We start from the raw sequence: 23539 nt of genomic DNA on the forward strand, positions 1-23539 counted from the left end.
TACAGCTGCTTGAAGCTGCCACATAAAAGCAGATATTAAATGTGCTTCGGGTCCAACCACTGGAGCTAAACTGAAAGCCGCTGTGTTCCTGTGTGTCTGATTAATCAGCTACTCTGCTGCTATTTTATTCCCAATTGATCACACGACCGTTTATTTGTCACTATTACAGAGCTCTAACTGCACTGCAATTGTATTTTATTCCTTTCTATCTTGGAATAGTCAGGTTTCAATTTTATTTCTAATAATAGATTTTTTGTGTCATTGTTTCTGTTTTTTTTTTCACTTTGAATTGCTCCTGTTTATAATGTTCCACATTAATAAAGCTGCCTTTTCTTTTTTTAACACTGTAGTTTTTCCAGTCTGGGGAAGAACTGACATATTATTCCCACAGCTAAACCAAGCAAATCATCCTACAGCAGTGTTCTGATATAACATAGAATAACATTTTCCATCTTGTGTAGAGCAACTCTCTAAACACATGGTCCATCGTTGATTCTCACTGTTGCATTCTAGAAATTACTGAACCCATTTGAACCTCTGGGACACATCAGACAGATATATTCATACATACTATATATGTGTGTATATATTTCCCATATATTGGAAATATTACATGTTGATGACCTTATTAATTCTACATAGTCATAAAAACTGGTGTCCAGAGTTGATGTGTATGTCTTTGTTCAAACACAATCTGTAGAAATAGATATAAGAATAAAAATTACACAGGGAGATAGTGAAGGATGTATAAAATAAAACATTTGTCACAAATCTGACGGGTTTACAGTCAGTGTACACTCAGGCTGCCTTTCTGAAGGAGAGGAATCCCTCTGCTTGGTACAGAATCACACTAACATGATTGCTTCGGGCTCATGTTTTCTACAAAGACACCGTGTTGAGTGTGAATGTACGACACAGCTTCCTGAAGGCAAAGAGAAGAAGAGCAAAGCGCAGAGCACTGATGATGTAAAACACCTGCTAGCTTAGCGTGAACATCAGACCTGATAAAACATTACTGCTTGAAGAGGAGCTCCCGGTGAGAACAATCCAGCTGTAAAGTTACAGACAAAAATGACAAAAATGAAACCTGTGTAAACGTCGTCCATTTGTTTGGAAGGGCTGAACACATGAAAGGTTAAGGAATCATTAGTGAGACTGTTGTTTTGTAAAGCTGTGTTCTGACCGACCGATTCAGGAGTTCTTCCTTCAAACAAGCAGCAAGTATATTTTGTGTTGTGGCACAAGACATAGTTTCTTAACATATGACAGTAAGACACAGCAAATTACAGTGACGGAGAAGTGAAGTTCGTTTCAGTCAAAAGTCAAATTCTTTTGTTTTTGCTCAGGCTTGTTGAAGCTCACCAGTTACTGTTTTAGATCGTGTTCACTATGACGTAAAAGTGATGGGGAGTAAAATTGCCTGGAGGAAACTCCTGTTGTGAGAGTGTTCTAAGATATGAAGGTGGCAGTATCATAAAAAATACATAAGGGTCTGAAAAAGCGTTTGTTTGTCAGTCACAATGTTAAAGTTTCCCTTCGCTGAATGTCACAGCTAATTGTCTGCTACATGCAGTTGCCTGTGTGTGTGCGTGTGAGTCATTTTGCCTTACTGACTGGTTTATGGTAATTAAAGCACAGTGATGCGGGCGTTTTGGACTTGAAGCCTATGTTTTACCTCTGTTGTTATCCAGGCTTTCACAGCATTTGATTCTCATGCATTTCATTGAACTGCTGGTGCTGAAGCAATTGTTTCATTTTTTGAAGCTTTAACTCAACAATAAAACAGTGCATCCACTAATGAAGCAGCCACAGCTTTAACGTAGTGTATTGACCCTTTGATGTGAAATAGTTAATAGTGTGCATAGTTACATGAAGGTAAACTCAATTTGCATTCGACTGACACATATACATGACCACCTGTTTAATGCACTAGGCAATGCTTTCAATCTGTCAAACGGATAAAGTGGAGAAATACAACAATGTAGATTTTGTGGGCTGTGAGTCTCAGAACCATTGTTAATGTGCATGAATATTCATTCGGTTTAGGGTCAAGATAAATGAGGATGGAACTGACATATGATTGAACACCAACAACCAGTTAAAATGTCGCCGCGTCCACAGATTTGTGGCCTATATAATCTGCTTTAGTGGGACATTATGCTGCCTAATATCACACTGTAAATCAGCAAGGTAATTCTCCATCAGTGGCTGAGCAGGTACAGTTGTGATGGCAGTGCTACATGTGGAAGGAAGAATGAGTGAGGAGTGCTGCTGCGCGGGTGAGGCAAGGATAAGACACACTAAAGGTTACCAGTGAAGGATGACAATTAAAAAAACCAGAAGGGCACAGACAGCTAAGCAGAAGGGAATGGGTTGCCATTTAAACATTAAAGGACATAATGTGCTTGGAAATGGCCTGAGTTAACACAAGAAGGGGACATTAGGATAGAAACACCAAGGACTCGCTCACTTTTCTTGTCTGATCCTTACAGGTTTATTATTCTTATATTTATCTTTGCCAGTTTGTGACGAGAAATACCTGAAATGAACTAAAATGATGATGAGGAAAATTACACATTCAAAGGCCTCAGACAAAATGCTGTTGTGAGTCGGCTTCCATGCCACCAGGGGGCACTCTGACTTCCTTTTGTTTAGTACCCTCTTGGTTGGTTGTTTGTCTTTTCATTTCTTGTTATGTCATTTCCTATTATCAGTTTTATTAGTGTCACGTGTTTAGTGAGTATTTAAGTTCCTAGTTTGAGTTCAGTCTTTGTCAGTTGTTGGTCGTAAGTTGTCACAGCTTGCAGATGTTTTCGGTCTGGCCTTGTGAAGGTTTGTTCTGTCCTGTGTTTTGTTATTTGTCATGTGTTGTACACCAGTGGAGGGCGATACTGCAAGCTTTGGTGTCGATCCAATACCAAGTACATACTGGGTCCGTGCATGAAGTGCATTTGATTATTCATGTGTAAAATGAAAATTGAATAACTTCTTTTTATGCTGTGTTTCGTTTCCGTAAATCGGTAAAACACATTTGTGATATACTGATTTACTCATTCTCCTTTTCTCCACTTTCAAAACGAAATAAGAAAAAGGGAAACTGGGGGCGGGGCCAGTCGCCGGACTTTCAAAATAAAACGCCCAAGAGCATTTGAAGCGTAACATCGACAAATATTTGTAACTCTTGAAGGATTGCGGTCGTGTTTTTACACATAATGAGACCCACATTGTTAACATTAATCAACGTAACAATTATTTATTTAGCCCGTCTCAGTGCTGACAACTGTCGATTACGTTACGACACATGACGTTTGCTAAAGGAATGACAGGTCAGTCAGCTCGCCACCGTCGTGTCACTTACAGAATCACCTGCCAACAGAGCTAAGTTTTCGGGGCATCCTGCTTCATTAGACTGCAGCGACATCACAACCTTGTCGACACCTGATGTAGAAGTATTTAGTGCATCTGCGGTGTTCTGGTGATTTTCAGTTTATGATGAGACTGAAATCGCGTCCTCCTGCTTGGCCGGTTGATGTTGTGACTCGGCTTCCACGCCACCAGGGGCAGCCTGGTTTCACCCTTTTGGTTTTGTGTCCTTGTTTCCTGTCTTGTGTTTCCTGTATTAGTTTGATTGGGTTCACCTGTTTTGTCTGGTATTTAAGGTCTCAGTTTGTGCACAGTCTTTGTTGGTGCATTACTCGTTACTTGCTACTTGTTACTCATTACGTGTTACAGTGTCATCGTGCTCTTGTGCTCTGTCAAGGTTTGTGTGTTTGTTTGCTGGTTGTGTTAGATACTGTTGTTTGCATGTTTTGTGTTTTAGGATGGCTATTTTGTTTCCTGCTCTGCAGTGATCTTTAGTTTACCTGAGTTATATGTGTTAGTTTGCATTTTGTTGTTTTCTGGCTTATCCTGCATACGCAGCGTCCTTAGTTCGTGTTGTCCTCTGTCTGTGTGTTTGATATATTAAATCACTTATTGTCAGTCCTGTCTGTGGGTCGTGCATTTGGGTCCTACCTCCAGTTTGTAGGTCATTGTAGTCTGTCTCCCCGCTCAAGGAGCGTGTTTTAGAATACCTTTCAGTTCAGTTCGACGCTCGTTTTAACCGTTCAGTCTAGTTTGACCCTCGCCAGTAACAGAATGCACCAACCACTTTGGACCCAGTCGACCCGTTTAGTGTAGCTCAGTGTGTTCTATTGTAGGTAAGTGTCTGTCTGCGATCGTCTTGTGCTTGTGACTGTTTGTTTTGTTTGTCGGAGCAACGATGGCACCGCCGTCATTTACCGCCCAAATTAATAGCCCCGTCTCCGTTGGAACGCCGGTACGGGACGCTTCGTCCGAGCCGGAAACTAGACTGTCGTCGGAGGAGGCTCGACAGATCTGGCAGGAGCTGAAACACCAAGGCTCACCTGAGCCATGGCCGGGCTCTATTAGCTGTGGCGTTATGGCGGTTCAGACCGCGAGAAGCTGGTGCTCTAAAAAGAGAGCGCGATTCGTGGCAAGTCAGCTGGGGAACACAGCTGACTTTATCCTCCCTGCCCAGTGCTTCGCAGACGAAGTGCTGGAGTCCGCAAGTGAACGGGTGGTGCCCGTTCCGGCGGAGACGGGCTCGCGGTTCTCCCCGAGGGAGGTGCCGAGCCCGAAGTTGCGTTCCCGTGCTTTGGGGCGGAAGCACCGTGCGGCGTCCTGCGGCAGTCCACCCCTGCCGTTCACAGTCCTCTACAACGACGTCTATGGGAGGAGGCGTCGGATACGGAGGGGCGGCAGCCGATCACGGCCGCGTCACAATCCCGGCCCGTTGGTAGCGCTACGGCCGAGCGCGCAGTGGGTCCCGCCCAGTTTGCCGAGGAGGGATCAGCTGTTCCTGAAATTAACCCTCGTTGGGTGGATTTATTCTATGAACTGTTGGACAGGATTGGTACGGGTGTGAATCCGTTGGTCAGACTGGTAGCGCTGAATAAGCTGGAGGATCTAATTAAAATCGTTCCTGAATTCCTCCTTGTTCCAGAGGTACCGGAGGCTGTAACCAGGTTTCCTGTTTTAAGGAGAAGCTGGCCTTTGAGCTCGCGGCGTGTGGTCCGCAGCGTTTGGAGCTCGCTTCTGGTAAGGCAGTAAACTCCCAGAGCGCTGCAGTTGCCCCTGATCACCGCATAAAGGTTGAGGAACCGCATATTGTGCCGGATGGTGACAGCAGGGAAGCAGCTCAGCTCACCACAACGGGTCTTGAGTGCAGTCCAGCTGATGAAGGCAGGTTAAGTTTGGTACCCATTCCGGGGGTCTGCGTTGCAGAATTGGTTCCCGTTCTTGTGATCTGCATCGCTGAACCGGTTCATGTTCCTGTGCTCCGCTTTGCGGAGCCAGTACCTTGTGATTACTCTGTTTTGCCTGAACTGAGTTTGGACAGTGACATGTGGGCGATTTCCCCTATGGTTTGGGTTCGTTTGAGTGAGCTGGTCATGGAGGTTACTGACAGTCAAAACATGCAGACCAGGTTAGGAGTAGACGCGATGCTGTGAGAGAACGCGAGACTCTGCGAGAACAGCACGAGAAATTCAACAGGGCGGCGCGACACCGGTAGTAAACAACAGCGCGACAAACTATCCGCCAATTTAAATAAATAACTACCTTATTTTACGGAAAATAATCAACCACCCTACCATTCTGGATAACACCGAAGAAAGTTTCGAGTACATCGACGAGTGCTTCGAGCGTCTGGTAATGGGGAAAAAGGAGACGGCTCCAAACAAGCGTTCCCGTCCGTCTGACTCACCTGAGTCACCTGGAGCTAGCTCGGCGGATAAAAACATCACGGACATCCTGGAGTCAATCGAGAAAAAAATATCAAGTTTCGACGCACGTCTGGCGCTAGTGGAACTCCTCCACAAAGAGTTTATGGCCCTCCGCGACTCCCTGGAATTTAGCCAGCAGCAGGTGATTTCTCTCGCCACCGAGAACGAGGCCCTGAAAGGAACGGTGCAGTCCCTGACGGAGGATGTGGCTCAGCTAGCGGCCGAAAATAAAAAAATAAAAGAAGGTATCATCGATCTGCAGGCCCGCAGCATGAGGGACAACCTGGTGTTCTCGGGGATTCCAGAACAGGCAGAGGAAAACACTGAAACCACAATTAAAAACTTCATTAAACAACAGATGAAGATTCCAGCGGAAGTTGTCGACAAGATGGCGTTCCACCGTTCGCATAGACTTGGAGGAAGACGACCGGATGGCCAGCGCCCTCGACCCATCGTTGCCAAGTTTCATGACTTTAAGCAGAAGGAACTGGTTAAGAGCCGGGGCAGACAGCTGAAGGGAACGGACTACAGCGTCAACGACCAGTTTCCCAAGGAGATCCTCGACCGCCGCCGCCGACTGTTCCCCATCCGTAAGAGGTTCATGGCAGAAGGCTGCAGGGCTGTCATCAGCGTCGACAAACTGTACGTCAACGGAGAGCTCTACCGGGACCGGGAAGCAACTCCGTGGCTGTACTAGCAGGTGGTATGTAAAAACAATGGTTTAATATAAAAGGTTTGTTAAAAAAAAAATAATAGATGCAATGCAACTATGTGTTATAACTTTACATCCAGTATTCAAACTCGTTCTCTCGCAGATGTTTCATATAAATGTTTACTGTCATTCTAATGTCACTCACTCACTCACTTTGCAAAGCGCTCACCATACGTAATCACTCACTTTCCTTTCACTTTAATTTTCCTTCCCTTTACTCTTTTTCCTTCACCTACTTTCACTCCACACTGTCTACATCCTTTTCTCTATTCTTCTCCCACGTAGTCAGCCAGCTATGTAGCCCTCCAACAGCCACACACAAACATCTACTGCACAGGGGAAACACGTGCACATACATAGATAACACACAACTCAGAATACACAGGTACTTAAGGTTAGCCACACACCTAAAGTCTGTCACACTACAGACACACAAGACTAGTGATCCACAGCAGTCAGGTAAGATATGACACCACTGAAGATTGTCACTTGGAATGTACGTGGAATCAATAAGAAGGAGAAACGATTTAAAATATTTAACCATTTGAAAACCCTACAAGCAGACATTGTTTTACTACAGGAAACTCATATTCCCAAAATTATAAATTACACTCTGGCATCAGCAGAGTTCCCACATGCTTACTTAGCCGGTTACAATTCTAAACAAAGAGGGGTCGCCATCCTGATAAATAAAAAGATTAACTTTACGCATAACGATACCATTGTAGATCCAGAAGGGAGATATATAATCATTAATATCTTGATAGGAAACATTTAATATTGCATAGCTAATGTGTATGGCCCTAATGCTGATGACCCCTCTTTTTTTCACAGCTTCTTCACATCACTGTCTGCTCACTCTGGTTCCAAACTTATAGTAGGAGGGGACTTTAATTTAGTATTTAATCCAGAGTTGGACAGGCTAAGCAAAGCTGTGAGCAACAGGAACTGGCAATCAGTACAGACCTTAAAACAGTACATGGATGACTTCGGTCTCTGTGACACATGGCGTTCTCTTCATCCTACATTCAGGGAATATACCTTTTTCTCACCAGTTCACCACTCTCACTCCCGTATAGATTATATTTTAGTAAATAACTCAGTCTTACAAGATGTCTCTGACACCAATATTCACTCTATCACAATCAGTGATCATGCACCAATGTCCATTTCGTTGATTAAGACAGTCACACCATCATCCAGGAATTGGAGGTTTAATACATCATTACTCAATGATCAAGACTTCATCAGTTATGTCAGGAGAGAATGGAAAACCTTTATAGAAATCAACGATACACCGGAAATCTCACCCTGTGTTCTTTGGGAGACTGGGAAGGCAGTTATGCGCGGTAGAATTATTTCATATTCATCACACAAGAAAAAAAAGGACATGTTACTTGAATTAGAATTAGAGCAAAAAATAAAATCTCTAGAGATTAAATATGCAGCCTCTCCAACCAATGATGTCCTAGAAGACCTAAAGAATCTAAAGCTGAAATTAAATAATATAATTGATTGCAAAACTCAGTTTCAGATAGACCAATTACGCTGGGAGAACTTTGACCATGCTAATAAATGTGGTAAATTTCTAGCTAACCAATTAAAAAATAATAAAGAGAAACAAATCATCCATTCAATAACTAATAAGGAAGGCAACATTACTCGTGATCCCCATGAAATAAATGATACCTTTAAAAACTTTTACCAAGAGTTATATACGTCCCAAATAGATCCACCCACCTCAGCCATAGAGGCGTTTCTGAATAAACTAGAACTGCCAAAGCTAAATGAAGAACAATCTACAACTCTAGACTCATTGTTATCTTTGGCAGAACTACATGAAGCTCTGCAGGAGATGCCCAATAAAAAAGCTCCAGGACCAGATGGATTCCCAACTGAATTTTATAAAGAGTTCTGGTCCATGCTGGCCCCCAGCTTTTACAAAATGTTAGCTGAAATTAAACAACAACATTCATTACCCACAAATATGAATTCTGCCTTCATAAGCCTGCTCCAAAAACCAGGGAAAGACCCTACACTCCCATCGAGTTATAGACCAATTTCACTAATAAATGTAGATCTAAAAATAGTGTGTAAAGCACTTGCTAGAAGATTAGAAAAAATCACTCCATATATAATTCACTCTGATCAAACAGGCTTCATTAAAGGTAGACAGTCAACAAACAATATGAACAGACTAATTAATTTAATTGATTATGTCACCATCCATAAACTAGAGACAGCCATCGTCTCCTTAGATGCAGAAAAAGCTTTCGATAGAGTAAACTGGAAGTTTCTTTTAGCCACTCTGCACAAATTCGGCATTGGGGAAACATTCATAGACTGGATCCAAATATTATACAACTCAGCAAACGCTGCAGTCAGAACAAACAACCAGATCTCACCAAGGTTTAATCTGCATAGAGGGACAAGACAGGGCTGCCCACTGTCCCCATCACTATTTGCAATATTTATTGAACCTCTAGCCGCAGCAATAAGACAGCATGAAGGAATTACTGGAATATCGACCAAATCAGTAAATCATAAAATAAGTTTATATGCTGACGATGTGTTACTGTTTCTCCTTGAGCCACAGACGTCTCTTCCTACAACTATCAGCCTCATAGATGAATTCTCAGGACTTTCAGAGTACTCTATTAACTGGACCAAATCTATAGTGCTACCACTTAACCTTAAGGTGACTAACATCTCCTCTACCACACTCCATTCAGGAAACATTAAATACTTGGGCATTGAATTGTCGTCTAGGCTATCAGAGCTTATTGATCTAAACTACAATCCATTATTAAAACAAATAGAAGCCAACCTCAAAAGATGGCAGTCCTTACCCATTTCACTTATGGGAAGAATTGCCACCATAAAAATGATGATCCTGCCAAAAATTAATTACATATTTTCAATGATTCCAACTCAGCCAGCCCAGGCGTGGTTTAAGACATTAGACTCCTACATCTCACAGTTTTTGTGGAAAACCAAGCCACCACGAATTAATTTAAAAACTCTTCAAAAATCCAAACGCTGCGGCGGCCTAGAACTACCTAACTTCCACCACTATTTTCTTGCCAATAGACTGAACCATGTCCACAAATGGATAAAACCCATGCCAGCAGACTCCTCCTGGATAGACATTGAACAAACATTTTGTGGAAATATTAAAGTTGCAGATCTGCCCTTTATCAGCACCAAAATCAAACATCATAGTTGTTACCAGAACATTAGCATAAAAGCATCTCTGACAGCCTGGTGGGAGTTTCTTAAAATTAATGGGTCTTCGCTTACTCTTTGCCAAAACACACCTCTCTGGAACAATCCAGACATCATACAAAACAAAAAGGCAATACACTTTCCAACTTGGCATATCAAAGGGATAACACATCTGAAACATGTTTTCACAAGAGACAAGTTTACCTCTTTTGAAGAACTAGTGTCTCACTATGAAATCATTAGTGCCAATTTCTTAGAATACCAACAACTAAAGTCAATACTTAATGCAAAAAGTAAGAATACTGCCATCCACATGCAACCACCACCAGTAATAGAGCGATTTATTGATATATCAGGGAAAAGGACAGTATCCAAAATCTATATCTTAATTTCCAATGTAGACCAGACAGTGAGCCTTCCGATCTCTAAATGGGAAGCTGATCTCAATATCACCACTAATTACACGTTCTGGAATAACATATGTTCTAATTTATTCAGAATGACAAAAAATACAAATTTACAACTAATACAATACAAAATTCTTCATAGAACTCACTATACAGGACAAAGGATGTTCCAAATGGGTCTCACAAACTCAAATATTTGCCCTCACTGTACAGATAACACAGCAGATAGATTCCTACATGCATTCTGGTCATGCTCACCTGTGCAGCAATTTTGGCAAAGAGTATGTGAACACCTGTCAACCCAGTTAAGCTGTCCAATCCCAGCAGCCCCTGCACTTTGTCTTCTAGGAGATCTAAGTGGGCTTGATCTAGAGACAAACTCATCACACACACTTCTTTCTGCCCTCTGTGTCGCAAAGAAAATCATCCTCATGAACTGGAAAACTAAAAAAAAATTAAGCATTACTCAATACCTGAACAGCTTGTTAGATTATACCACCTTAGACACATTGTCTGCTTCATCAAATCAATGACCAAAACTATACTCTGATTGATTCCATTTCCAGGTAAGGATGCGTGGGGCTCGGGTGCTGCGTCATGTCTGGCACAGTGGTGGGGGGGTGACTGGTGGTTGGTGGTGCCTGCCTGCCTAAGGAACCGGGACGGGTTGGTGGACTCAGGGCTGGCCGCATGGGTCCCCTGCGGCGGGGGTGTGGTGGCTGCTGGGACCGGCGGCCCTGTGCCGGGGTGGGACCATTTTGAGGGTTGGCGTGTGCCTGTCTCCGGGGAGCCGGAGGCGGGCCTCCCTGCCGGTGTGCGGGGGCGGACCTGGGGGTGGAGACCTGGGTAACCTGCGTCCGGGGGACTCCCTCTGGGGGTGCCTGCCTGTGCCCGGAGGGGTGTCTCTCCCCTGGGGCGCTGCCCCTGCTCGGGTGGGGCGCTGCCTGCCCTAGCGGTCCGACGCCCTCTGGTAACTGCTCGGGCCTGTTGCAGGGGGGGTTGGCGGACTACTCAGGCTAGAACCTTCATTGGGCCCTGGGCCGAGGCTGGCCCTCAATGCACAACCGCAGAGTATGTGTGTGGGTTTGAGTGTCACACTACACGGGGCGAGCATGGGCATACTTGAGCGAGAGAATGGGTAAGTGTGAAAGAAGGGTGAGGATGGCTCTGGCTGTGCTGCGTGTGGCGCCTGGGCAGTAGTACTGCGGTCCCTGGGTCTCGGCGGTCCCTTCCTGGCTGGGGGTTGTGGGGGGTGGTGGGATAGGTAGCAGAGCCAGTCGGGAACCTGGCTCTGCGGACCCTGGTGCTCTGCTTCCCAACTACATTTCTCCGCATTCATCCACTTAGGTCTGCAAGGGGCGTCCTGCTGATGGAGGGACCAGGGCTACTGGGAAGTGGTTCCGTCCCTTCCAAGTGGGATGCTCTGCAGTTTTAATTGCATTAGTCATACACACTTGTCCAGGAATCTGGGGGCTCCTTCCGGGGGGGCCAGTAGACTTCCCATTGATGGCTCTGTCTGCTGGACCCCCCGGAGAATTGGGTATCTCCCAAAGTTCCTCATACTTAGCTACATACACATACATTTAGGGCCGGGGGTGGGCTCTTTCACTGGGGCCTGGGGCTCAGGCCAGTTGTGGCCTCGGCCACTGGCCCTGATGGAGAGATCACCACCCAGTTTTAACTGCAAAAAGACATTTAGGGCGAGGGGGGGCACTGTCCGGGGGACACACCGTCAGCCAGCGGTTGTGCTCCTGGAGGTGTCACCCACCTTCAGTGCACTTTAGTTCCACACACTCACGTCCAAGCTGGGTTGCAGGGTTCTGGGGTACGTATTTCTACTGCCCTCTGCCTCCCCCGGGTTGGGGGGGTCGGTCGGGGCTCGGGAGGAGCTGCGGTCCCTGCCTGGGGCCACATGGACGGCAGGCCGGAGACCTACCCTCCCCACGAATGTGATCAAGCGAATGGTGTGGGTGGGAGAATGTATCTGAGAGTGCATTGGTTCACGTATGATTGACTAGTTTGTTGTGAGAGAGTCTATGGTGTGTGTGTGTGTTGATGTGATGATGTATGTTGCACATGTGGATGGGTGTATGCGTCTGTGTTTGTGTGAGTTGGTATGCGTGTGGTGCGGTTGAAGTGTGGGGGGTCCGGTTTTTCGCCCGGGGTACGATGATCGTCTGCCTGGGTGGTCTCTTTTCTGCTGACCCCACCAATTGCTGGCCTTGTGCTGCAGGCCGCTGTAGCGCCAGGGGATGAGGTCGGGCCGATGGGGTAGGCCCCGCTCCGCCCGTGTGGGGGTGGTGGACTGGGGGCGGGCCCCACTCTGGGCGCGGGGGCATCTTCTGGCGGGCTCCCTACGGACCGTGGGTCCTCGGGCTCTACTCTTTCAGACCGACCCTCCCGCCGGGGGGAGTGTTTGCCCCTGGTTCTCATGGGGCGGACAGCGTTGACCCCCGGTGGCCCACTCTGGCCTCGGGTGCTGTCTCTGTGGCTGCTGCAGCTCTGCCTGGGGGGCTCTGTGTGGGCGGCTTGGGTCGCAACACCTGCCCTCCTGGAACTGAAGGTGTGTGGGCTCCCTGGCTGCTAGGATTCCTTCCTCTGCTTGCTGGATGGGCGTAGTGGCGGAGCCCCTCACATCACCCTGGCTTCCACAAGTGGCATTGTTCATGCACCAACGTCTGCCTCACCCTTTGGGTGAATAATGTTAAGCTACAGCCTTACTAACCTTGTAGTGGGACACTTTCCAAATCCAACTGTAAGTAATATTGATACTTATCACTACCAATATGAATAATGTGTGAATATGGAATTTGTGGTGTTGTATGTCATGACTTTTATTAAGTAGTATGGGATATGTATAATAATGCACATATGTATGTAGATTGTATGTATATGTTTGTATTAGTATGTGCACATACCTTAGCACTATTATTGGTATTAGTATTAATCTCCAAGGTAAAGCACAGTACAAAAATTGTTTAGTTATGAATGTGTTAGCCTAAGGTACATCCATGCTTCTTATTTATTTATTTTTTTTTATTTTTTTTTTTTGCTCCGATTGTTTACTTCACAGATTTTCTTGGTTTCAGCAGCTGGTTGCACCCCTTATCCCCCCCCCCCCCCACCCTCCCGCATACACACCCTAAAGCAGAAACCTAACCTGTCCACCAACACAGCAACATCACACACATTTTGGATTAGCTAAATAAACCATTAAATAAATCAGGAAGAGTATATATATTCTATATATACTCTTCTTGTTAAAGCAAAGCTGTCCATCACAATATGGCATTCAGCGTAATATATGCTGCTTGCTTAACTGCTGGACAGAACAAAAAAAAAAAAAAAAAAAAAAGTGTTCACCCTTGCAGAAAAATATAGATTGTAATTATTATAATTCTAGTGTTCCAGGCAATTCACTCATTTTGAATGCATATAATTATAAATGTTGCAGCCAGGTGTGAAAACCAGGCGGACGAGGCAGTTTGAAAAAACAAAAAACAAAAAAAAAAACATGCAGACCAAGCGAAGGGCTTGTCTAGAAGCTATGGACCTAATCTTGGAGACTCCTGGGCTCGTTTCAATCCCGGGTATGGGGTGTTTGTTTGTGGATTTGGATTCTGTTTGCTGGCCTGCCGAGACGCCCACTTCTGAGACTTTGTTTGCAGTGGAGGACTCGCTGCCTGGCGCAGCTACGCCTTCTAGGCCTGCGGCTCTCCACTCTTCTGGTTTGTCGTTGGGAGCGGCGGCTTTTCAGCCTCCCAGCCCAATTGATCTGCTTGGTACGGCTTCACTTCTGGTTCCGGCTCTGGCTCCACGTCTGGCCATGTCGGTTCCCGGTGGTCTGGAGGAGGCCACGTTTGTTCCCGGTGGTCTGGAGGAGGCCACTTCTGTTCCCGGTGGTCCGGAGGAGGCCACGTTTGTTCCCGTTCGCCGTCGCGGTGGTCCAAGGAGGACGCCGCTGGTTCCCGTTCGTCGTCGCGGTGGTCCAAGGAGGACGCCGCTGGTTCCCGTTCGTCGTCGCGGTGGTCCAAGGAGGACGCCGCTGGTTCCCGTTCGCCGTCGCGGTGGTCCAAGGAGGACGCCGCTGGTTCCCGTTCGCCGTCGCGGTGGTCCAAGGAGGACGCCGCTGGTTCCCGTTCATCGTCGCGGTGGTCCACGAGTGGCCTTGGGCCTCATGGGGGCTAGGCCACCAGACTGGTCGCCTTGCCGCCATAACCTCCCGCTGCTATGCTGGCCCTGCCTCTACCGTCGGCGCCCTCCCAGAGAGCTGGGCTCATGTTTGGAGGCACCAGGAGTGCCAGTTGACTTCCAGCGGCTGCTGTCGGACCCTGCCTCGTTGGCACCCACCATGAAACTGGGAAGGACCTATTATTCATGGACAACCTTAATTGGTTTTGGACTTGATCAAAACTTATGTTTGATCATCATCATGATCATACAATTGTATGTGATGTTATGGGTTATTTTTGTTTGGAGTGTTTACTGTCTGGTTGTCATGTTGGGTTCTCGTTTCTGTCTGTGTTTTTGTCTTTTCGTTTGGCCCTCCTCCTCGCCTCCCTCCGCCCGCCCGGCTCGTCTAGTTCGTGCAGGTTCGCCGTCTGGGAGCCGGCTTTGAGGGGGGGGCTCTGTTGTGACTCGGCTTCCACGCCACCAGGGGCAGCCTGGTTTCACCCTTTTGGTTTTGTGTCCTTGTTTCCTGTCTTGTGTTTCCTGTATTAGTTTGATTGGGTTCACCTGTTTTGTCTGGTATTTAAGGTCTCAGTTTGTGCACAGTCTTTGTTGGTGCATTACTCGTTACTTGTTACTTGTTACTCATTACGTGTTACAGTGTCATCGTGCTCTTGTGCTCTGTCAAGGTTTGTGTGTTCGTTTGCTGGTTGTGTTAGATACTGTTGTTTGCATGTTTTGTGTTTTAGGATGGCTATTTTGTTTCCTGCTCTGCAGTGATCTTTAGTTTACCTGAGTTATATGTGTTAGTTTGCATTTTGTTGTTTTCTGGCTTATCCTGCATACGCAGCGTCCTTAGTTTGTGTTGTCCTCTGTCTGTATGTTTGATATATTAAATCACTTATTGTCAGTCCTGTCTGTGGGTCGTGCATTTGGGTCCTACCTCCAGTTTGTAGGTCATTGTAGTCTGTCTCCCCGCTCAAGGAGCGTGTTTTAGAATACCTTTCAGTTCAGTTCGACGCTCGTTTTAACTGTTCAGTCTAGTTTGACCCTCGCCAGTAACAGTTGATGCTCTTATGCCCAGGAAGACGCTCTAATGTTGTGCCGATCTTTGCAAGTATTCTAAACAGTGATTTATTACAGTTTATTGTGGTTGTTTAGACATACTCCATCATTGGACTTCCTGTCTCAGAGCCTGCTTTACCTGCATAACAACAGAATAATAACAGCCACTCAACCTGCCTCACAGTAACTGCACTTATTGTGAGCCATGACTGCCCTAATGTGCATCGCATCATCTTTGTAAGCCAGATTCTGTGGCAAAGTGTGTGTGATCAGATGATCCGTCACGCAACATCCAGGTGTTACTGTATGTACAGAGCAGATGAGTGCCTGCACAGGATCTTTTTATTTTCCACCACCTACATTCGGTATTGGTTTAGTAGTCATCATACCTGAGAGACTGGTTCTACATCAACTGCGCTGCATGGTGAGCTCAGCAATGGATCCGCTGCAGTTTGCCTACCAGCCTGGCATTGGAGTAGAGGACGCCATCATCTACCTCCTCCATCGTTCCCTGGCCCACTTTGAGAAGCCCAGCAGCACTGTGAGGATTCTGTTCTTTGACTTCTCCAGTGCCTTTAATACCATACAGCCCACTCTCTTAAGGGACAAATTGGAGTCAGCTGGCGTGGACAATTACCTGACAGAGTGGATACTGGACTACCTCACAAACCGTGCCCAGTTTGTGAGGGTCCAGGACTGGTGTCAGCAGAACCACCTTCTAATCAATGCAGGGAAGACCAAGGAGATGGTGGTGGACTTCCACAGATGTCAGTCTACACCCCCTCCTCCAGTAAACATTTAGGGAATGAACATCCAGACAGTGGACTGTTACAAGTACCTGGGTGTTCACCTTAACAACAAACTAGACTGGACTAACAACACAGACGCACTGTACAGGAAGGGTCAGAGCAGACTCTACCTACTAAGAAGGCTGAGGTCGTTTGGACTGAAGGGGACACTCCTGAGGACCTTATATGACTCTGTGGTGTCATCAGCCATCCTGTACAGTGTGGTCTGCTGGAACAGCAGCATCAGAGAGGAAGAAGCTGGATAAGGTCATCAAGAAGTCCAGCTCTGTCCTGGGCTGCACTCTGGAGTCAGTGAGGGAGGTGGGAAACAGAAGGGTTCTGGCAAAATTCACATCTATGCTGGACCACGAGTCTCACCCACTGCAGGACACACTGTCTGCCCTGGAGAGCAGATGCAGTGACAGACTGATCCACCCTCGCTGTGGGAAGGAGAGATTCTGCAGGTCTTTCCTTCCTGCTTCTGTCAGACGTTATAACGAACAATTATAACATGGTGCACATTTCTACCACACTGCCACACACACGCTACATATACAGAGCAATTGCACCAGTCACTGTAATATCTCACTCACTTTGTTTGGTGCAGTCACCTTACCTCATTGTTATATGTACATGATGTTGCTAACCTGTGGAGGTCTAAGTTCTGTCTGTCTGTCTGTCTGTCTGTCTGTCTGTCTGTCTGTCTGTCTGTCTGTCTGTCTGTCTGTCTGTCTGTCTATCTATCTATCTATCTATCTATCTATCTATCTATCTATCTATCTATCTATCTATCTATCTATCTATCTATCTATCTATCTATCTATCTATCTATCTATCTATCTACCTTGCATTGACTATCTTATGTGCATGTTCCTATAATAGTATGTCATGTCTTAGTCCTGTTTCCGGTTTTATTTTGAAGCACTTCTTGTCTCACCCACGTCTCAGCTGTTTCCATGTCATTCCCAGTTAATCACGCACACTTGACAGTTATCTCGAAATCAAGCACCAGTATTTAGCCGCCACCTCACACACCAGTCAGACGACAGATTGTTACGCGTCTACTCACTGCTTTCCAGCAGTATCGTATAGCTTACCTTGTCAGTGATCTTGTTTCGTACCTTGACTTCGGATCCCTGCCTGCTCCTTGCCTGTACTTTTGCCGTGGAAAGACTGGTAACGTACCTGATCGTTTGACCAAGATTAGAGCCTGCTCCTTTGGTACTCACATCTGAGTGCACCTGTGTATAACTCTGCTTGCATTGCCTTAAGTTACGTAATAAAGACTGTCACCTCTTAAACCACCAACCTGTCCGCGCTGTGCATGGGGGTCTGATATCTGCAAAAGCCTGACAAGTAAAGCAGCAGTCCTTTTTTTCACAAAACATTTGTAGTCAGAACTGCCCATATGTTTTTTAACCAATGTTTATTTACCAAGTTTAAATCTGCCAACTCACAAAATCTTCAACATCAAGGCTGAACTTTATAGAACATGTAAAATGTAATATTATCTATCAACATAGAAACATAAAAAACAATGGCCTAATTATTTGAAAACATGTTGCTAAAAGAGCTACAGACTGTTTTCCTCAGATCAGGATGACAGATGAATCAGAAACCACAGTGCATCCTGGAACACTGTGGGTTCACCTCTTGTAATGCAGTCCTATGACCTATATGAGGCAGAGAGACAGTCATCATTGACACGAATGTCCCCTTTTGGCCAAAATCCCTTCCACACCCCAGAAGAACAACAGCATTCAGAGCTATGATTTGGGACTGCATTACAAGACGTGAACCCACAGTGTTCCAGGATGCGCTGTTGTTTCTGATTCATCTGTCATCTGCACGTAAGATGTTCAATGCAAGGTATGATGACTACTAAACCAATACCGAAGGTAGGTGGTGGAAACTAAAAAAATCCTCTGCAGGCATCTGCTGTGTACATACAGTTATTGTGAGGCAGGTTGAGTGGCTGTTAAAGCAGGCTCTGAGACAGGAAGTCCAATGATGGAGTATGTCTAAACAACCACAATAAACTGTAATAAATCACTGTTTAGAATACTTGCAAAGATCGGCACAACATTAGAGAGTCTTCCTGGGCATAAGAGCATCAACCGGCCAAGCAGGAGGACACGATTTCAGTCTCATCATAAACTGAAAATCACCGGAATACCGCAGATGCGCTAAATTCTTCCTCATCAGGTGTCGACAAGGTTGTGATGTCGCTGCAGTCTAATGAAGCAGGATGTACAGAAAACTTAGCTTTGTTGGCAGGTGATTGTGTAAGTGACCTGACGGTGGCGAGCTGACTGACCTGTCATTCCTTTAGCAAACGCCATGAGTCGTAAGGTAAATGACAGTTGTCAACACTGAGACGGGCTAAATAAACAATTGTTACGTTGGTTAATGTTATCAATGTGGGTCTCCTTATGTGTCAAAACACGACCGCAATCCTTCAAGAGTTACAAATATTTGTCGATGTTACGCTTCAAATGCTCTTGGGCGTTTTATTTTGAAAGTCCGGCGACTGGCCCCGCCCCCGGTTTCCCTTTTTCTTATTTCGTTTCGAGAAAAGGAGAATGAGTAAATCAGTAAATCGCAAATGTGTTTTACCGATTTACGGAAGCGAAACACAGCATAAAAAGACGTTATTCAATTTTTATTTTACACATGAATAATGAATTGCACTTCATGCACGGACCATACTGAACCAGTATCTCTGATACCGATACTTTTTGAAAATTAATGCATTATCAAATATAAACACATTTTCATGACTTTCAGGTGTTTTGTGTTTTAAATTTAAATATTCATTTAATAAAACCCAGACAAAGTTCAACAGTAAATATAAATATATGACATAAATTGGTAGTGTTGTCACTGTATTTAACAAATTGTATTTAACATTAACATGTATTTTTTACAGATAGTACAGGTTGCCGTTGTTTCATTTTCGGCTTGAAAATATAATATACACACAAGATAGTTAGGTCGCCTCTGAAAAAACGGCAGCAGTGCGGATTAGTAAAAATTCAACAAAAGTATTGTTATTTTTGTTGGGGAATCAATATTATCGAAATCAGGATCGATCTGCCAACCCCTATTGTACACCTGTTTATCACTTTGTGTATTTACGTTATTCTGTACTTGTTCTTGTAGGTTTACTTGCTTAGCAGTTTAGTTCTGGCCTTTGCTTTGTTCTCAACCGCTTTGTAGTGGTGTTAAGTTATCCATAATGTCTGTGTTTAAATTAAATTGAATTTATTATTTACCTCCAGTCTGTCTATGGTCATGCATTTGGGCCCTCCACTCTAGTTTTATTAGTCGGCCTAGCAGCCTTCTGTTACCCGCTCACGCTGAGCGGTACTCTAGTTCAAGTTTGCCACCAGCTTGTGACATGTTTGTTAATATATAAAGCAGATATATTGTACTGTGAAATTGTGGTCTGACAATGGGCAATTGCTTCTGACTCAAAGGTTGAATCAGAGGCGAAGCCAATTCAGGACGTTACAGGTTTCATTGTCATGTGATCAACCTTTAGGAGACCAGAGGTGCTAAAGAATCCACAAGCTCTGGATAAAAAGTGATGGTCCATATACCACTGATGCTGGGATGCCAACTTTACAATTTACTCCAGCATCAGCATAATATACACCAGGCAAATGCAAACTACAGCCTGCAGGCCATATACTTCCCTTTGGGCTTTTCCTGTCCACAGATCTTGTGCAAATGATATTATTAAATTACATTTGATTATATTTCAACCTGTTTCATAAAACTAGCTAATTTCACCTGAGAGTTTGGGCAAAGTGTTTTAATAAAGCTTTCGTTCCTTTCTCTACATTAGCTGCAGAAGGAGGCGACACAGAACAGTGAAATACAGTAAATTCTCTGATTTCCGTAGATTGCTGGGGAGCTGCACGCTGGGCTCTCTGTTTCTGGCCTGTTACACTGTGAGTGTGTCTGTACAGTTTATTTGGCTTGTGTTGTTGTCTTTTTCTCCTGTTTCGCTGTTGTTGACAGGTCAGACTGCTTCCCAAAACACAATCCAATTAATGTTAAGCTAAACTGATTGAGCCCACTGGCTTGGGTCACGGGTTTGAGGGTGCTACTGAGCTTTTTAATCTCAATCAGTAAGAAGGTGTTTCTCAAAATATTAAACTATGACTTAATCTTTTTATTATATTTTGTATCCAAACAAGTAAATGACTCAGTGAACTACATTACGTAAACAGTCATTTTCATGCCTACTTAATTATTAAACCACTATAGTGCCTATGATGAAGAAGCATCATCATACCACATACAGTAGTTTATTATGTTGTGTTCACAAACCTGGGTTTTTCTTTCCTTTCAGGTATCCCACCACATTGTAGATTTTCTTGTAGAAGAACTGGTTACCAACAGTCAGCGTGATCTTCTTTCGTTCTAGGAAAACAAAGACATGCTTTAAAACTGTATGAGCTGTAGCGACATAAAAGAGAAGACACTGTTTTTTATTCCAGTGGTTATTTTATCAATCCTAATATAAACCAGCTTTATAAGGTGCACAAATAATAGTAATAAATCAAACCAGATGGGAAAAACTGGCAACTAATATCAATGTAAGCCAGTCACATGATGTTTGCCTGTGTGTACAGGCTGACTAAACCCTAGTTCTGCTTATGCGAGCAGAGGGACACAAACAAATACCGCCCACACAAAGCAGAGGTTACACTGATATACGCGCTCCCACAGATTGGGGAAAAATGGCAACCAACACTGAGCAAACTAAACCCTACACAAGGGCCACGGTAAGAACCGGAAGGGAATCACCCATAACACCACAATCACAGACATCAATAATAATATATAATAATAATAATAATAATAATAATAATAATAATAATAATAATAATAATAATAATAAATTGACACTAACTAAGACAGGTGGGTACGTTCAACCATGCAACTAATAAACAAGGTATGCAATAAAAACATACTGACTATAGTACATGAAGGCTAACAATCCATGCGGCATCATGCTATTTAAAAGAATGATGCCGCATGGATTCAGGAAGAAGATTTATGTTCAGAAAGAATCTTCTTCAGAAGTTATTGTTTTTGCGCTTTTAGGTGAACCTAAGAATTGGACCTTGATGTCTCAGTAAGGTGTCTGTAACTTTTAATGCCAAAAACCTCTGTCCCACACGGCCCGTCTGAAAATGTGTGTTTTAAGCTCTCATACACAATGCTCTGTTTTAGCAGTGTGTCGCAAGCCAAGTTAATCGCCACACCCCTTGAGGAAGCGCATAGCTGTGATCCGCCGCAGGGATCAAAAGTCACGGTCACTGAATCCACTGTAACAGCTAAACTGGCTGATCCAAAATCTGACTCTGAAGTAGAATGGGAGGCTGTTGAAGTGGTTACACTTTGACTGGTATGTCTAACTGGCAATTTATTATTTCATTAAATTTATTGATTTATATACTATGGATTGATTAGCGGCTGCTAATAGTAATAGTAATGGTTGCCAATAGCCTTTGCAGCCTGAATTAATACAGAATAGACAGAATATTCCTAACACGACTACAGCTTGTTTGAGAGCATAGCTCGATAAACAAATATAATAATCTCAGAATTTCATTAACATTTTAAGAACATTTTACTATTTACAGATTATTCATTGCATAACCATCCATCCATCCATCCATCCATCCATCCATCCATCCATCCATCCATCCATCCATCCATTTTCATCCGCTTATCCGGGGCCGGGTCGCATGGGCAGCAGTCTGAACAGAGAGTTCCAGCCTCCCTCTCCCCGGACCCTTCCTCCAGCTCTTTTGGTGGGACCCCAAGACGTTCCCAGGCCAGCCGAGAGACATAGTCTCTCCAGTGTGTCCTGGGTCTTCCTCGGGGCCTCCTACCGGTGGGACATGCCCGGAACACCTCCCCAGGGAGGCGTCCAGGAGGCATTCGAACCAGATGCCCGAGCCACCTCAACTGGCTCTGTTAGTGGTCTAAAGACTGTAGACGTAGACTGGGAAATTTGAAACCGATCGCACTTAGACAGGATTGGATCCTTCCTACCGGTGGCCATCGGCCTGTACAATTACTCCTCTCTCTGAAAGGATTGATCTACATCCATGCAATAACACATATACTAACTAGCTAGCTAACTAGCTAGTAATTAGATGTAATTAGACAAATAGTAATTAGACTTGATGTAAGTGTGTGTAGATGTGTTAGCATTCTTATTTTAATCTACCTTCCTTCTTGTGTGTATCTCCATCTGTGACAACGATCAACGTTTGCAAAATAATTTCTCTCTGGGATTAATAAAGTTTTTTTTAATCTTGAATCTGTCAGTAATTTGTCGAAAATGTTTCTTCACGGAGGAGATAAGTGTGCAAAGTGCAGGGGAAGTTGTCCTCTGACCATTTAATTTAGGTTATAGGACTATCGGAGGTCCTGTACCAGGCAAACCGCCTGAAGCTTTTTTTAGCAAGGAGTGTTAAATAGTGTTGGAAGCAGTATTGTTTTATATTAAAGGCACACACCCACGTCCAAGCTGGGTTGCAGGGTTCTGGGGTACCTTTTCTGCTGCCCTCTGCCTCCCCCGGGTTGGGGGAGTTGAACGGGGCTCAGGAGGAGCTGCGCTCCCTGCCTGGGGCCACATGAGCAGCAGGCTGGAGACCTACCCTCCCCACGAAAGTGATCAAGCAAATGGTGTGGGTGCGAGAATGTATCTAAGATTGCATGGGTTCACGTATGATTTACCAGTTTGTTGTGAAAGAGTTTATGGTGTGTGTGTGTTGATGTATGTGTGGGTCTGTGTGTGCGTGGTGCGGTTGGAGTGTGGGGGGTCCGGTTTTCCGCCCGGGGTACGTTGATCGTCTGCCTGGGTGGTCTCTTTTCTGCTGACCCCCCACCAATTGCTGGCCTTATGCTGCAGGCCCGGTGTGGTGCCAGGGGATGAGGTCGGGCCGATGGGATAGGCCCCGCTCTGCTCGTGTAGGGGTGGTGGACTGGGGGTGGGTCCCACTCTGGGCGCGAGGGCATCTCCTGGCGGGCTCCCTACGGACCGTGGGTCCTCGGGCTCCACTCTTTCAGGCCGACCCTCCCACAGAGGGGAGTGTTTGCCCCTGGTTCTCATGGGGCGGACAGCGTTGACCTACGGTGGCCCACTCTGACCTGCTGTCTCTGTGGCTGCTTCAGCTCTGCCTGGGGGGTTCTGTGTGGGCGGCTTGGGTCGCAACACCTGCCCTCCTGAATTGAAGGTGTGTGGGCTCCCTGGCTGCTAGGATTCCTTCCTCTGCTTGCTGGATGGGCGTAGTGGCCGAGCTCCTCACATCACCCTGGCTTTCACAAGTGGCATTGTTCATGCACCAAAGTGTGCCT

The 23539-nt window shown here is 45.1% G+C and overlaps 2 protein-coding genes across 8 annotated transcripts in view; both read right to left on the reverse strand.

The window, feature by feature from the left end:
- LOC129604011 (uncharacterized) overlaps positions 1-23539 on the reverse strand; it is a 237442-nt gene that overhangs the window by 164960 nt on the left and 48943 nt on the right. The gene's annotated exons all lie outside the window — the stretch shown is intronic.
- The window catches only part of LOC114853122 (inactive N-acetylated-alpha-linked acidic dipeptidase-like protein 2), a 539927-nt gene that overhangs the window by 139703 nt on the left and 376685 nt on the right, over positions 1-23539 (reverse strand). For all 7 annotated transcript variants that reach the window (XM_055508329.1, XM_055508328.1, XM_029146091.3 and 4 more), the window contains one exon: positions 20492-20584. In XM_055508329.1, the coding sequence (XP_055364304.1) occupies positions 20492-20584 (93 nt within the window). The remainder of the gene's footprint in view (positions 1-20491; positions 20585-23539) is intronic.

This window comes from Betta splendens, chromosome 4 (assembly GCF_900634795.4).
Source record: "Betta splendens chromosome 4, fBetSpl5.4, whole genome shotgun sequence".
Lineage (NCBI taxonomy): Eukaryota > Metazoa > Chordata > Actinopteri > Anabantiformes > Osphronemidae > Betta > Betta splendens.